The sequence below is a fragment of the Vidua macroura genome, chromosome 21 (genome assembly GCF_024509145.1).
Source record: "Vidua macroura isolate BioBank_ID:100142 chromosome 21, ASM2450914v1, whole genome shotgun sequence".
Taxonomy (NCBI): Eukaryota; Metazoa; Chordata; class Aves; order Passeriformes; family Viduidae; genus Vidua; species Vidua macroura.
In genome coordinates, this window is record NC_071591.1 from 8,913,796 (window position 1) to 8,927,948 (window position 14,153).

Sequence of the window (14,153 nt, forward strand, 5' to 3'; positions counted from 1 at the left end):
TGAAACATCAGCAAGATACAACAGCAATGAGAATATGGAATAAACACATCAGCCTTTGGTCTCTCCAACAATCCAGAGCTCCTGAAAAATCATCCCTGCCATCCTCCAGCCCTGGCCCTGTGGCAGGGATTTGGGCAGCCCAGGGGCTCCCGGCCCCTCCCTGCCCAGCCCCACAGTTTGGCACACACCTCCTGTCCCAAATATTTCCTGGAGCTGGGAGGAGCCCCCTGGGTGCCTCCCTGGGCTGGGGAGGGTGTGTGAGGAGGGGACAGCTGTGCTGGGGCTCCCAGGGTGCTGGTGGCTCTCCAGGGTCCCCAGAGCCGTGTCAGGGCTCAGTGTGGGTTTTATTCCATCAGCAGCTGCTCTGTCCAGCTGTCTGTCCTGGACAGAGGTTTTGGAGCCAGTTATGGGGGGCTCATTCCCCGTGGATGAGTCACTGCTGGGGACTCCCCAGAGCTGCCACGTCCTTCCTGTCCCCATCCCTGCTGGTGGCCGTGGGGTTCGGGTTTCATTCCTCCTGCCAGCCCCCAGCCCTGCAGGGCTTGCTTTGGGTTTCTTTTCCCTCTTCCAAAGGCTTTGGGAAGCGGTGAGGAGAGTGAGGAGCAGCCAAGCTGCTGTCAGACCTGCCCCAGCCCAGGGGGTGTGTGGTCAGGGTTTGGGGAAGGCAGAGAGGTTCCTGTGAGCCAGGAGAAGGGAGAAGAGTGGGAAAAGGTCCTGCAGAAGGGTCCTGCTGCTGGGGCAGGGTGGGATCCAAGCCCTGGCTGGTTCCTCCTGCTGGCCACCATGGTGGAAGGTGGGTGGCCACGGCAGAAGAGGCAGCTGCCACACACTCCAGCCCTCACGAGAGCTCTCAGCTCTTGTTTATGTTCCTGGGATCATAAAAATTCCTGGGACAAATTGCTGGCTCTGTCAGGCAGCCCGTGTTTGGGATGGTGTAAACGCTGCCGGCCAAAAGGTGCTGCAGAGCCAGGGAGGGGCTGCACAGCTGCGGGGGCACAGGGTGTCCTTGGCCTGTTCCTGTCACGGAATGCTGTCATGGAATCATGGAAGGGACCTTAAAACTCATCCCATTCCACCCCTGCCATGGCAGGGACACCTCCCACTGTCCCAGGCTGCTCCCAGCCCTGTCCAGCCTGGCCTTGGGCACTGCCAGGGATCCAGGGGCAGCCACAGCTGCTCTGGGCACCCTGTGCCAGGGCCTGCCCACCCTCCCAGGGAACAATCCCTTCCCAAAATCCACCCAAAATCTCCCCTCGTTTAAAAAGGCTGTCACTGGTCCCAGTGAACTCCAGAACACCTGAGCATCATCTGGTGCTGGGCTCTGTGAGGTGGCTTTGTGCTTTCCTCTGCCCTGTCCCACCAGGAGACCCTGCTGGGTAGGGCTTGGTTCCTGCCACCTGCAGATGCCCCTGGCAGGGCCCTCTGGCAGCAGTGGCACACACCCAAATTGCAGTAGCTGGGAAGAGCTGCTGGAGAGCTCTGCTCCAACCTTCCACTCAGCCAGGGGAGCTGGAGGGGCTCAGCTGAGCTCGGTGTGTCCCAGGAGGAGGTGCCAGGGGCAGAGGTGTCACCAGAGGTGTCACCACGTGTTGGATGAGCCACCCCTCGGAGCTTTTCTGGGGCTGAGCCTGTGGTGCCCCTCAAAGCATCGCCCAAATGCACCAATTCAGGCACCAAAATCTGCGCCGCCGTGGCAGGTACTGCAGTGGAGACCCTCAGAGAAGAAACACCCACCCAGGCCACCATGGCTGCACCTCGCTGAGCTCCCCAGGGCAGAGCTGTCCCCTCCCTGATGCTCTGTGCCCGTCCCTTCCCTGCAGGTCCCACTGGAGGACCACGTCATCTACTCAGGCAACATCTTCCAGTACATCGAGGAGAACAAGAAGTGGAGGAACCGCTTCTGCGTGGTGCCACACAACTACGGGCTGGTCCTCTACGAGAACAAACTGGTGAGGACAACCCTCCTTTCACCCATCTCCAGCGGGGTCATTCCCCAGGGGACACCCCACCCACCACCATCTCTCCTGCTCAGGCCTACGAGCGGGAGCTGCCGCCCCGGGTGTTGGTCAACAGTGCTGGCTACAAGGTCCTCACCTCCGTGGAGCAGTACCTGGAGCTGGTCAACAACAGCCTGCCAGGTGAGGGCCCTCGTGCTGCTGGGCAGCCCTTGGGGACCTTTGGGTGGGTTTGGGGGGCGTGATCCCCTGAGGGCCTTCTAGAAAAGGGTGATTGTGGGGTGTCGTATCCTTGGGAACCTTCAGAAAAGGGTGAGTTTAGGGTGTAGCATCCCTGAGGACCTTCCAGAAAAGGTGGGTTTGGGGTGTGCCATCCTTAAAGATCTTCTAGAAGGGGTAGGTTTGGGGTGTGGCATCCCTGGGAGACTACTGGAAAGGGTGGGTTTGGGGTCTAGCATTCCTGAGGACCTTGTGGAGAAGGTTTGGGGTGTAGCATCCTTAAAGACCTTCTGGAAAGGGGGAGTTCAGGGTGTAGCATCCCTGAGGGCCTTCAGAAAAGGCTGATTTTGTGGTGTTATATCCCTTGGAACCTTCTAGAAAATGTGGGTTTGGGGTGTAGCATCCTTAAAGACCTTCTGGAAGGGATAGTTTTAGGACATAGCATCCCTAAGGACCTTCAGAAAAGGGTGATTTTGGGGTGCAGGATTCCTGGCAACCTCCAGAAAAGAGTGATTTTGGGGTGTAGGATTCCTGGGAACCTTCAGAAAAGGGTGATTTTGGGGTGTAGGATTCCTGGGAACCTTCAGAAAAGGGTGATTTTAGGGTGTAGGATTCCTGGGAACCTTCAGAAAAGGGCGATTTTGGAGTGCAGGATTCCTAAGGACCTTCTTAAAAAAGGTGGGTTTGGGGCATTGTATCCTTGAAGACCCTCAAAAAGGGGTGGTCTTAGGGTGCAGCATCCCTGAGGACGGTTTTGGGGTGTAGCATCCCTGAGGACCTTTTGGAAAGGGTGGGGTTGGGATGTAGCATCTTTGAAGAGCTTCTGGAAGGGGTAGGTTTGGGTGTGGCATTCCTGGGGACCTTCGGGAAGAGGTTGTTGTAGGGTTCAGCATCCTGGGGATGCTGGAAGGGATCATTTTGGGGTATAGAATCCCTGAGGGCCTTCTGGAAAAAGTGGGATTTGGGTGTAGCATCCTTGAAGACCTTCAGGAATGTGGTTTTTTTTGGGATGTAGTATTGCTGGGCACCTTTGGGAAGTGGTGGGGAAGGAAGGAAAGGAAAGGAAAGGAAAGGAAAGGAAAGGAAAGGAAAGGAAAGGAAAGGAAAGGAAAGGAAAGGAAAGGAAAGGAAAGGAAAGGAAAGGAAAGGAAAGGAAAGGAAAGGAAAGGAAAGGAAAGGAAAGGAAAGGAAAGGAAAGGAAAGGAAAGGAAAGGAAAGGAAAGGAAAGGAAAGGAAAGGAAAGGAAAGGAAAGGAAAGGAAAGGAAAGGAAAGGAAAGGAAAGGAAAGGAAGGAAGGAAGGAAGGAAGGAAGGAAGGAAGGAAGGAAGGAAGGAAGGAAGGAAGGAAGGAAAATAGGAGAATAATTCATATGAAAATAATAGGTAAATAATAGGAAATTAGGAAAGAAAATAATAGGAAGGAAAACGTCCATGTCTCCATGAGAACCACATGATTTTAATTATTTTTAATTTTACTTCTCAATTTCCATTCTGATCTCCTTTTGGGGAAAATGAGGTTCTTTTTGTTTTTTGGGTTTTTTTTTTTTTTGGAACAGCTCTCAGCAAAGGCCCTGGGAGGAGCTGAAGGCTCTGTGTGTCCCTGCTGGACACCCCCAACCCTGCAGCTTCCCCACCCCTGTCCGGCCCCATCTCCCCCTCAAACCACCCTCGCCTTCCCGCAGGTGTGACACCGAAATCTGGGCACTCCCCCATCCTGAAGTGCCCCACGGATTTCCCGCTGATCCTGTGGCACCCCTATGCCCGGCACTATTATTTCTGTGTGATGACGGGCAAGGAGCAGGAGAAGTGGCGGGCGGTGTTCCAGGACTGCGTGCGGCACTGCAACAACGGTGAGTGACACCGGGGGACACAGCGGCGACCTCCTGCTCCACAGAGCCACCCTGCACAGGCCAGGCTGGGCTTTGTGGGGAGAGGGGATGGCTTGCAGCTCATGAGGAGGAACTTCGGAGAGGGGAAGGATCTGGGGAGATCCTTCCAGTGCCTAGAGGGGCTCCAGGAGAGCTGGAGAGGGACTGGGGACAAGGGATGGAGGGACAGGACACAGGGAATGGCTCCCATTGCCAGAGGGCAGGGATGGATGGGATACTGGGAATTAGAAACTGTTCCCTGGGAGGGTGGGCAGGCCCTGGCACAGGGTGCCCAGAGCAGCTGTGGCTGCCCCTGGATCCCTGGCAGTGCCCAAGGCCAGGCTGGAGCACCCCTGGGATAGTGGGAGGTGTCCCTGCCCACAGCAGGGGGTGGAACAGGATGATTTTAAGGTCCCCACCAACCCAAACCAGTGTGGGGTTCCATGACTGAGCATCTCATCAATGCCAGCATCACCCCCAGCTCCCTGGAGCATCCCTGTGCCCAGCTCCATCCTCTGCCCAGGAGGAAGTGTTTCCAGGAGTCAGCACAGAGCCTGGATCCAGAGCTGCCCTGATGCCTATTTCCCACCCTGAGGGAGAAAATATTTGCTAATTAAAGTCACCAAACCCCAAACCTCCCCCTGAGAGCCGCCAGGGCTGTGGGCAGGGGGTGCAGGGCTGTGGGTGCAGGGCTGTGGGTGCAGGGCTGTGGGTGCAGGGCTGTGGCAGGGGTGCAGGGCTGTGGGTGCAGGGCTGTGGGTGCAGAGCTGTGGGTGCAGAGCTGTGGGTGCAGGGCTGTGGCAGGGGTGCAGGGCCGTGCAGCTGGGTGGAGGCAGGGCCTGCCTCCCACATCAGTGATACTCTGGCAGGAAAACACGATTTTCCTGCTTGGCTGTGGCCTGGGCACTCCTGGGCTGAGCCCCAGGTCCTGACCATGCTTGGGATGGTGAGAAATTTCCTGAGGAAGGTGGTGCCAGAGCTGAAACCTGCTCAAAATCAGGTGTTTTAGTGGGCATTTTAGATGCTGCTCAATTCCTAAATGCTTCTTTCATTCCTGGGAACTCTGGGTAGCCTCAATTTTTGCCAGAGCTGCTGTAATAGGGTGGGATCTGGAGCCTGGGTTTCATTGAGAGTTTCCATCCCCCCACGTTGAATTAAATCTCCTGAAAAACTGCTCTTTTTATTTTTATTTTGTGCTGGGGGTCTCTGAGCTCGTTGGGCTGAATGTGCCCCCTCCTTTGTGTGGGGCTGGGTGCTGTGACCCCTCATCCCCTGAGGAGCATTTCTGGGTGAGCTCAGCACCCCCTGTGCTGGCTGTGAGCAAACCCAGCTCTGGATGAAAGAGGAATTAATGTCCTGCTAACAAACCCCCAGTTTTCATCTCTAATTCACCTGCTGGGTGCTGCTGTGGGACACAGGGGAGGTGTGAGCTCCTCTGCCAGACATGAAAATGGCTGAAAATGCCAGAAAATCCTCTCCTCCCTCTCCTTCTCCTCAGCATGTGATGGAAAAGCCTTCCCAAGTGGGCAGTGGCCAAGGAGGGCTTGGTGCATTCCTCCAGCCCGGATTTGTCTGTGACATTGTTCTTCCTGCCCCTCTCTGCCCCTGGGAGCTCCAGGATCCTGTTTCATATTCCATGAAGGCTCTTTTGTTGTTGGAAAGCACTTTAGGTTGTTGTTTTTTTTTTTTTTTTTCCCCTAAATTAGAGGCTCTGTTCCTGCCTCTGGTTGTGATTGGTGTGGGAATTTTCAGCTCCCTGTCTCAGACCGTGTTTGTGTAACAGCAGCTCCTCTGTAAGGACTGGGGATGTGCAGCTCTGTTCCTCACACAGACGGGGTCAGCCTGGTGTCCCTGCAGCCCCTGGCTGCTCCAAAACTGTCCCTTGTCCAGTCTGGTGTCACCCGAGGCTGGGCAGTGCCCACCCCGAGGGCTCCTGCCCCTTGTTGCAGGATGGTTTCAGTTAAAAGGGACCTTAAATCCCATCCAGTGCCACCCCTGCCATGGCAGGGACACCTCCCACTGTCCCAGGCTGCTCCAGCCCTGTCCAGCCTGGCCTTGGGCACTGCCAGGGATCCAGGGGCAGCCACAGCTGCTCTGGGCACCCTGTGCCAGGGCCTGCCCACCCTCCCCGGGAACAATTCCTGATTCCCAATCTCCCATCCATCCCTGCCCTCTGGCAGTGGGAGCCATTCCCTGTGTCCTGCCCCTCCAGGCCCTAAACCACACGTTAATGATGAAACTCATTCAATTTGCCCTGGGAAGTGGCACGGGAGCCCAGCCTGGAAGGGCACAGGGCTGGGGACAGACTCAGGGATGTCCCCAGGCTCAGCCTGGAGTGAGTGACCTTGGGAAGGCTCTTGGGAGGCAAATCCTGCCCCAGGCCTGGCAGGGACAGAAGGTGACAAGTGTCCCACCTGGGAGGGGATCTGAGCTCCCAGGAGCTGTGGATGGAGCAGCTCCAACCCCTGGAAGCTCAGCCCAGCTCTGGCTCCCACCAAAGACTGAGAAAGGAGCAGATTTTACTTTCTCAGTGGTTTTCCCCCCTGATTATTAAGCTGCCCCTTAGCAAAAGCTGCTTAGGCTTGGAGTTAATTGTAATCACCTTAGAAAAGTCTGTGTGCACTGGGAGAGATCTGCTCAGTGCCCCTGGGCTGTCCCTCTTGGGCACCTGGCCGTGTCCCCAGCCCTGCCAGGTGCTGTGGGACGTGTCAGCACTGCAGGGATGATCCCCTGGAGCCTCCCAGCAGGGTCACCCTGCTCACATCCCGTCCTGATCCTTCCTCCGGCCATGGGGAGGGGAGCTGGGGTGGAGGGTTCTCTCCCACGGGTGTTTCCCTGTCTGGCAGGGACCTGCACAGCCGGGACAGGCTGGGACAAGGCAGGGACACGCATGGGACATGTGGGACAGCTCCCGGGCTGTCCTGCCTGCCCGCTGTCCCCATCTCCTTCTCGCTTCCAGCCCTGCCCCTCCTGGTGGGTGCAGTGGCAGGGTGGGGGTGACACCTGAGCCCCCTCGTGCTGCAGTGACTCAGCCGGGGACAGCCCGGCCCTGACTCACTCCTGACGCCTCTTGGCCACTTTCCTCTTCCTTCCAAGCCATGCTGCTCCCCACAGGGCCCCTCTTCCTCCAGCCCCCCCAGCTGGCCCATCCCGTACTGCTGGGGGCTCACTGGGTGCTGAGTGGTGTTGGGGGTCACGGAACCCCCCCATCCTGCTGAGCCCCTGCTCCTGCTGTGCCTTTGGGGGTCACTGAGCCCCCAGGTCCCCATGCACCTTTTGGGGATCATGAGCCCCCAGCTCCCTGTGCACCATTTGGCATCACTGAGCCCCCAAGTCCCTGTGCAGCTTTTGGGGTCACTGAGCCCCCAAGTCCCCATGCACCATTTGGGGTCACTGAGCCCCCCGGTCCTCATTCACCTTTTGGGGGTCACTGAGCCCCCAGGTGCCTCTGCACCATTTGGGGTCACCGAGCCCCCATCCTGCCCAGCCTCCCTGCCCTCGGGGTGGCTCTGGAGGGGATCACTCCGGATGAATCAGGAGCCCCCCAACCCCTGCTGCCCCCCACCCTGTCAGGGACAGTGTCTGGGGACAGGATCCCCCAGTCCTGGTGACAGCCCTGGGGGCTCGCACGGGAAGCACACAAAGGTGGGCTGGGGGTGCTGGGCTGCCCCTCATTCCCAATTCCAGGCTGCTCACTCGTACCCCCTCCGCAGGGATCTCCGAGGACTCCAAAGTGGAGGCTCCAGCCTTCACGGACGCCATCCGCATGTACCGGCAGTCCAAGGAGCAGTACGGCACCTGGGACATGCTCTGCGGGAACGAGACCCAGGTGAGCACCCGCACCCCCAAAACCGCGCGGCGAGGGCTCTGTGGGGCTGAGCAGGCTCCCCAAAAACCTCCTGCCTCCACAGGTCCTGAGCAACCTGGTGATGGAGGAGCTGCTCCCCGAGCTGAGGAGCACCATCGGCCCCCGGCTGAAGGGCAAAGCCCCGGAGCGCCAGCGGACCTGGATCCAGGTGCGGGGCTGGGGCTGCCGGGGGGGGGGTCCCCGCCGCCCGGCCTCCCCCTGCCCGCAGACCCGGCTTGGGGAGCCTCCCTTCCCCGCTGGGCTCGGTGCCCACCGGCTTCGCTGCCCCCTTCTCCCGGCCCCTTCCGAAGAATCCGTCCTTTCTCCAGAGTGGATTTTTAAAGCTCCCTCTGTGCCCCTGCCCAGCCCTGCCCGGCCCCGCCTGGGGCCAGGCGAGCAAACAGGAGGAAGCCCAGCCCCGGAGCGAAGCCTGTCCCGGCTAAATTTACCGAGCCATTTTTAGAGCAGCGCGGGCTAAATCCAGCCCAAACCCTTGCGAAAGACTGAGGGCTCTTCAGAACTGCCTGTTAAAACCTTAAACCCCGATAATTACCACCAGGCTCGTAATGGGCCACTCGAGCGGCCTGAAAACACACAAACTGCTTTTCCGGTAGCTGCGGTGGCTGGGAAGCCCGGGGAGGGAGGAGGGGGAGCGCTCTGCATCCTGCCGGTCCCAAAATCCCAAAGTGAGCGTGAAGCCTCAGCGAGCGGCTCCATCCTGCTCAGGAAGTTGGCTCTGGGACCCCAGGGAGGGGGAACAGGGCAGGGAACAGATTTCAGGGTGGGCTGGGGCTCTCCTGCTTGGACCACCACTGTCCCTGGACCACTGGTATCCCCAGACCTGCAACATCCCCAGACCTGCAGCATCCCCAGACCTGCAGCATTTCCAGACCTGCAGCATTTCCAGACCTGCAGCATTCCTAGACATGCAGCATCCCTGGACCAGCAGCATTCCCATCCCTACCTGGGGCAGGTTTCCTGATGGAGGCACCTCTCTGCCCCTCCAGCACCACTCGGAAGCAGTTTCTGCACCGCAGGAGCTCCATCTCACCCAGCTGGGGGGTCTCTGGTGTGGAAGCCCCTGGCAGGCTGTGGGGAAGGGTCCTGTCAGGGCTCTGGGGATGGCTCAGCAGGTGTACGACGGTTGGGGGTGCAGCTGGAGGCGTGGGGGCCTCTGACCCCCCCCACCTGTGCCCCCAGGTGTCGGATGCTGTCTATAGGATGGTCTATGAGCTGGCCAAGGCGCAGTACGACGCAGCGGTGGCCAGGTGTGAGCAGGAGCGGCCGCAGCTGGAGAGCAGCATCCGCACGGACATGGACCAGATCATCACCTCCAAGGAGCACCTGGCCAGCAAGATCCGAGGTGCAGCCCTGCAGGGATGCCCTGGGATGTGTGGGTGTGCCCACAGCTCCTGGGGGGGCTGTTCCCGGGGTGCAGCACAGCCCCTGGCACCCTTGGGGGTGCATGTCCTCACTGGCATTGTCCCAGGGGGTCGGGGACAAGGTGGGCAGTCACCCCCTGGCATGGCAGCGGGGCAGGAGTGGATTCAGGACAGACCAGGGGCACTCTGCAGGAGTTCTTTGTGTTGTCGTGAAAGGGGGAGACTCCTGGAAGGGTTTGGGAGCAGGGGCAGCTCCTCCTCCCTGGGGTGGGTTTAGGATGTGATGTGGAGGGCTGGAAGGACAGAGGAGCCTCACCATCCTTACCCCTGCTCCTTCCCAGCCTTCGTCCTGCCCAAGGCAGAGGTCTGTGTCCGTAACCACGTCCAGCCCTACATCTCCTCCATCCTGGAGGCCCTGATGACCCCCACGAGCCAGGGCTTCGCCGAGGCGCGGGAGGTGTTCTTCAAGGAGGTGACCGACATGAACATGAACGTTGTCAACGAGGGCGGCCTGGAGAAGCTGGTGGAGGTGAGACCTGGTGGTGCTCCTTGCCAGCTTAGGGGTGACAAGGCCAGTCCTGCTTCCATCCCCAGTGTGGACAGCACTGGGAGACCCCAGGCTGAGAAAATTCCACCCATGTGGGGTGGGATGTCCCTGCCCTGAGAGGCTGAGCTTGGCTTTGTCCCCAGTACATGGAGAAGCTGTCCCACCTGGCCTTCCACCCCGTGAAGATGCAGTCGTGCTATGAGAAGATGGACCAGCTGAAACTGGAGGGTCTTCAGCAGCGATTTGATGTCTCCAGCACGTCCGTCTTCAAGCAGAGGGCCCAGATCCACATGAGACAGGTGAGATGGGGACCAGGGTCCTCCCCTGTCCCCCTGGGCTGGGAACAGAGGTTTGGGAGCCCAGGCTGGTCCAGGCTGGGGTGTCTGTGCTGTCTCGAAGGGTGGATGATGGAGCCCCTTTGGTCTGGAGCCCATGGTGGGCTTGGGCATCCCGGCACAGCTGCCCCTTTGCCACCGAGCCCACTGGCACCAGCAAGGCCAGTAAAAGCCAATTCTGGGGTCTGCCCCAGCCTAACCTGGCGTGGGGTGTAGGAGGATGAGGGGTGCAACACCAGCTCTGAGCAACCTTCTCTCCCAACACCTTGATCCTCGGGGTGAGGGCTGTGGATGCCATGCTGGGACATCAGGGATTTCTGCAGTGAAGGCTCTTTGCCTGTTGGATATTGGGGAGGAATTCTTCCCTGGCACAGGGTGCCCAGAGCAGCTGGGGCTGCCCCTGGATCGCTGGCAGTGCCCCAGGTTTGATGGGGCTTGGAACAACCTGGGACAGTGGGAGGTGTCCCTGCCCATGGCAGGGGTGGCACTGGATGAATTTAGGGTCCCTTCCACCCCAAACCAGTGTGGGGTTCTGTGCTAAGGCTCATCTCGGTGTGGCAGTTCCCCAAGAGCCCCCTACCCACCCTTTGGGTGCCCCCCACGCTGACCACGCGTCTCTGGTCGCAGCAAATGGACGATGCCGTGTACACCTTCGAGACACTGCTGCACCAGGAGCTGGGGAAGCTGCAGGGCAAGGACGACCTCTGCAAGTCCATCCAGCGCATCCTCGAGAGGGTGCTCAAGGTGAGGCAGGGGATCAGGCCTTTGCTGGCCTTTGCTGGCCTTTGGTGGCCTTTGGTGGCCTTGTTCCAGGGCCAGGGAAGAGGCTAGCAGTGATGTAATCTATTTCAACAAAAGTCTTTTGGGGGTTTCATGGATTTTGCTGGGGGCAGGCAAGTGGGAAATCACCTGCAGGAGCCAGGTCCCATCTGACCACGTCTGTAAAAGCCCCCCAGGGTTCAGATTGGCCCCCAAACCCTCCTGCAGCCAGGAGTGGAAGAGCTGGCTCCTACCTGGGCTCAAAAACACTGGGCAACAGCTGGAGGGAGGGATGTGAGGCCAGAGGGGTCAGTGTGAATGGGTTCGGGGGCAAATCTCACGAGTCTGTGCCCGTGGGCAGGGGCAGCCTGCCCACAGCCCTGGGTGACCTGGGGCACCCTCTCACCCTGCAGAAATTCGACTATGACAGCAGCACCGTGAGGAAGAAGTTCTTCAGGGAGGCCCTGCTGCAGATCACCATCCCCTTCCTGCTGAAAAAGCTGGCACCCACCTGCAAGGGGGTAAGAGAGGAAAGTTTGGGGTGCAGGGAAGGACTGTCCACCCCCGTGGAGGGGTTAGAGCACCCATTCCCCCCAACCTGCTGGGCTGAGCCGCCTCTCCCCTGGCAGGAATTAGCCAAGTTTCAGGAGCTGATCTTCGAGGACTTTGCCAGTTTCATCCTGGTGGAGAACACCTACGAGGAGGTGGTGCTGCAGTCGGTGATGAAAGACATCATGCAAGGTAGGGTCCTGTGGCACCTGTGTGAGGAGGGGGTGACCTCTGCAGGATTTTGGGGGCTGTACAAGAAGGGGGTCACCCTACGACAGGGGCTGGATAAGGAGGAGTGTTCCCATGCAGAGCCAGCTGGGGGCTGGACAAGGAGGGGTGACCCTCTGCAGGGTGCTAGGGGGTCTCTGAGGAGGGGCAGTCCCATTCAGGGGATCAGTTCGGGGCTGTATGAGGTGGAGTGACCCCATGTGGGGTGTTGGGGACTCTATAAAGAGGGGTGACCCCATGAAGGTTGTTGGAGACTCTATAAAGAGGGGTGACCCCATGCAGGGTGCTGGGGGCTGCCCCAGAAGCAGCTTTCCCACCTGGCTTGCCCCCTGGCAGGGCTGAGCAGTGGGTGGGATGCTGACCCCCCCCGCCCAGCTCCAGCCTCTCCCATCACCCACGGGGAGGACTGGGCGAGCTGCCCCAGCCCGGCGGTGCCCGCAGCCCCGTGACCTGTCCCTCCCTGTCCCCAGCTGTGAAGGAGGCGGCCGTGCAGCGGAAGCACAACCTGTACAGGGACAGCATGGTGATGCACAACAGCGATCCCAACCTGCACCTGCTGGGAGAGGGCCCGGCCATCGACTGGAGCGAGGAGTACAGCGGGCAGCCCGAGGCCGAGCCGGCGGCCGAGCGGCGCCGCAGGGCCAAGCAGGTGGTGTCGGTCATCCAGGACGACGAGGGGGCCCTGCCCTACGGGGCCGAGGCGCTGCTGCAGCCCGGCTCCCCCGAGCCACGGGAGCCAGGGGAGGCACATCCCGGGGTGCCCCCGAGCCCCCCGGATGCGGTGAAGGAGATCCGGGAGGCGCTGGCACAGGAGAGCCTCGGGGATGGCGCCGGGGCGGAGGAGCGGCTGATGAACGGCACCGACGCCAGCGGTGCCAGCGAGGAGGGCGTGCTGCTGGCAGGGGCTGCCCCAGGGGATGTCACACAGCAAGGTCCAGCCCGTGGTGGAGACGGGGTGCGCTGTGCCACGGTGGCATCACCAGCACCTGGAGCTGAGAATCCATCAGGGATTGGGAGAGAACGTGTCACACCAGCACCGTCACCTGTCCCTGGAGCTGAGATCCCACCAGGGACTGGGAGAGAACGTGTCACACCAGCACCGTCACCTGTCCCTGGAGCCGAGGTCCCATCAGGAGCTGGGACACGCCGGGCTGCACCAGCACCGCCTGTGCCTGGAGCTGAGGTGTCATCAGGGGGGCAGTGTGCCACACCAGCATCGTCACCTGTCCCTGGAGCTGAGGTCCCATCAGGGACTGGGAGACAACGTCCTGGACCAGCATCACCTGTGCTCAGAGCTGATGTCCCATCAGAGGCCGAAGTGCCACATGCCACACCAAGATCATCCGTGCCAGCTTCCCCCATGTCTGGAGCTGATGTCCCATCAGGGGCTGAGGTGCCACAGGTCACACCGAGATCATCCGTGCCAGCATCTCCTGTGCCCAGAGCTGATGTCCCATCAGGGGCTGAGGTGCCACACGTCACACCAAGATCATCCGTGCCAGCGTCCCCCGTGCCAGCTGACCCCCCATCAGTGTCCAGCGTGCCACACGCCACAGCAGCACCACCCAGCCCCCGAGCCGATGTCCCAGCAGAGGCCAGCGTGCCCCATGTCACAGCAGCACCACCTGGAGCCCAGAGCCCACCAGCAGCGTGTCACCAGCGCGGTGACAAGGAGACAGGTGACAAGGAGCACAGCCCCCCGCAGCCCAGGGGCACCACAGAGAGCGGTGAGGGGGTGCAGACTGAGTTCTAGCCCCAGCCCCCCGCCATGGACTGGCCCCGGTGACGCTGGGGCTGGGGGAGGGGGATAGGACCCCTGGGATGGAGAGCAGCACTGCGGGAGAGGGAGGGGATGGGGACACCGAGACCTTACTGCCTAACGGGGGTCCCGCTGCCGTGGGGGCTGCCCACAGCCACAGCCCCCGCCGGGCCGGGCTGGGGTGGCCCCAGTCTGGCACGGGGCATCCCCTGCGCTCTGCTCTGTCCTTCTTCTGCCTTATTTTCTTTCCTGCTGAGGAGATGCTTTACTGAAGAGCTTTATGTGCCCCCCACACCAGTGCCTGGGGCTGCTGGGGGGGCTGGCACTAGCCCTGCTGAGGGTGGGTGTGCGGGACACTCCTGGCTGTCCCCAGGGTTGTCCCTGTCCCAGTCTGGGGCGTTTCCTGGGAGCCTGCCCACTGCCATCCCAGCCGGGGGGGTTCCTGGGAGCCTGCCCACTGCCATCCCAGCCGGGGGGGTTCCTGGGAGCCTGCCCACTGCCATCCCAGCCGGCCAGCTCCAGGAGCACCAGTGGGAGCAGGGGCTGCAGGGGGTGATGGCAAACAGGATGGCAAACAGGGACACAACAGGGACAGCAACGCTGAGGGGCTTGAGCCACTGCCAAGGGGGAGAGTGCTGGGACAGGTGTGGGCTGCTGGTGCCCAGACTGGGCTCACAGCATCCAGGTGGAGCTTACAGCATCCAGA

The 14,153-nt window shown here is 60.4% G+C and overlaps 1 protein-coding gene across 2 annotated transcripts in view; it reads left to right on the top strand.

The window, feature by feature from the left end:
* The window catches only part of NIBAN2 (niban apoptosis regulator 2), a 30,923-nt gene that overhangs the window by 16,020 nt on the left and 750 nt on the right, over window positions 1-14,153 (top strand). The window contains exons 3-15 of one of the 2 annotated variants that reach the window (XM_053996594.1): window positions 1,821-1,949; window positions 2,033-2,138; window positions 3,856-4,023; window positions 7,755-7,870; window positions 7,953-8,057; window positions 9,089-9,251; window positions 9,612-9,799; window positions 9,961-10,116; window positions 10,780-10,896; window positions 11,325-11,432; window positions 11,541-11,652; window positions 12,159-13,924; window positions 13,964-13,982. In XM_053996594.1, coding sequence (XP_053852569.1) covers window positions 1,821-1,949; window positions 2,033-2,138; window positions 3,856-4,023; window positions 7,755-7,870; window positions 7,953-8,057; window positions 9,089-9,251; window positions 9,612-9,799; window positions 9,961-10,116; window positions 10,780-10,896; window positions 11,325-11,432; window positions 11,541-11,652; window positions 12,159-13,441 — 2,751 coding nt within the window. In that variant the 3' untranslated portion in view covers window positions 13,442-13,924; window positions 13,964-13,982. Of the gene's footprint in view, window positions 1-1,820; window positions 1,950-2,032; window positions 2,139-3,855; window positions 4,024-7,754; window positions 7,871-7,952; window positions 8,058-9,088; window positions 9,252-9,611; window positions 9,800-9,960; window positions 10,117-10,779; window positions 10,897-11,324; window positions 11,433-11,540; window positions 11,653-12,158; window positions 14,133-14,153 lie in introns of those variants that run through there. The other variant, XM_053996593.1, reaches the window with a different exon arrangement.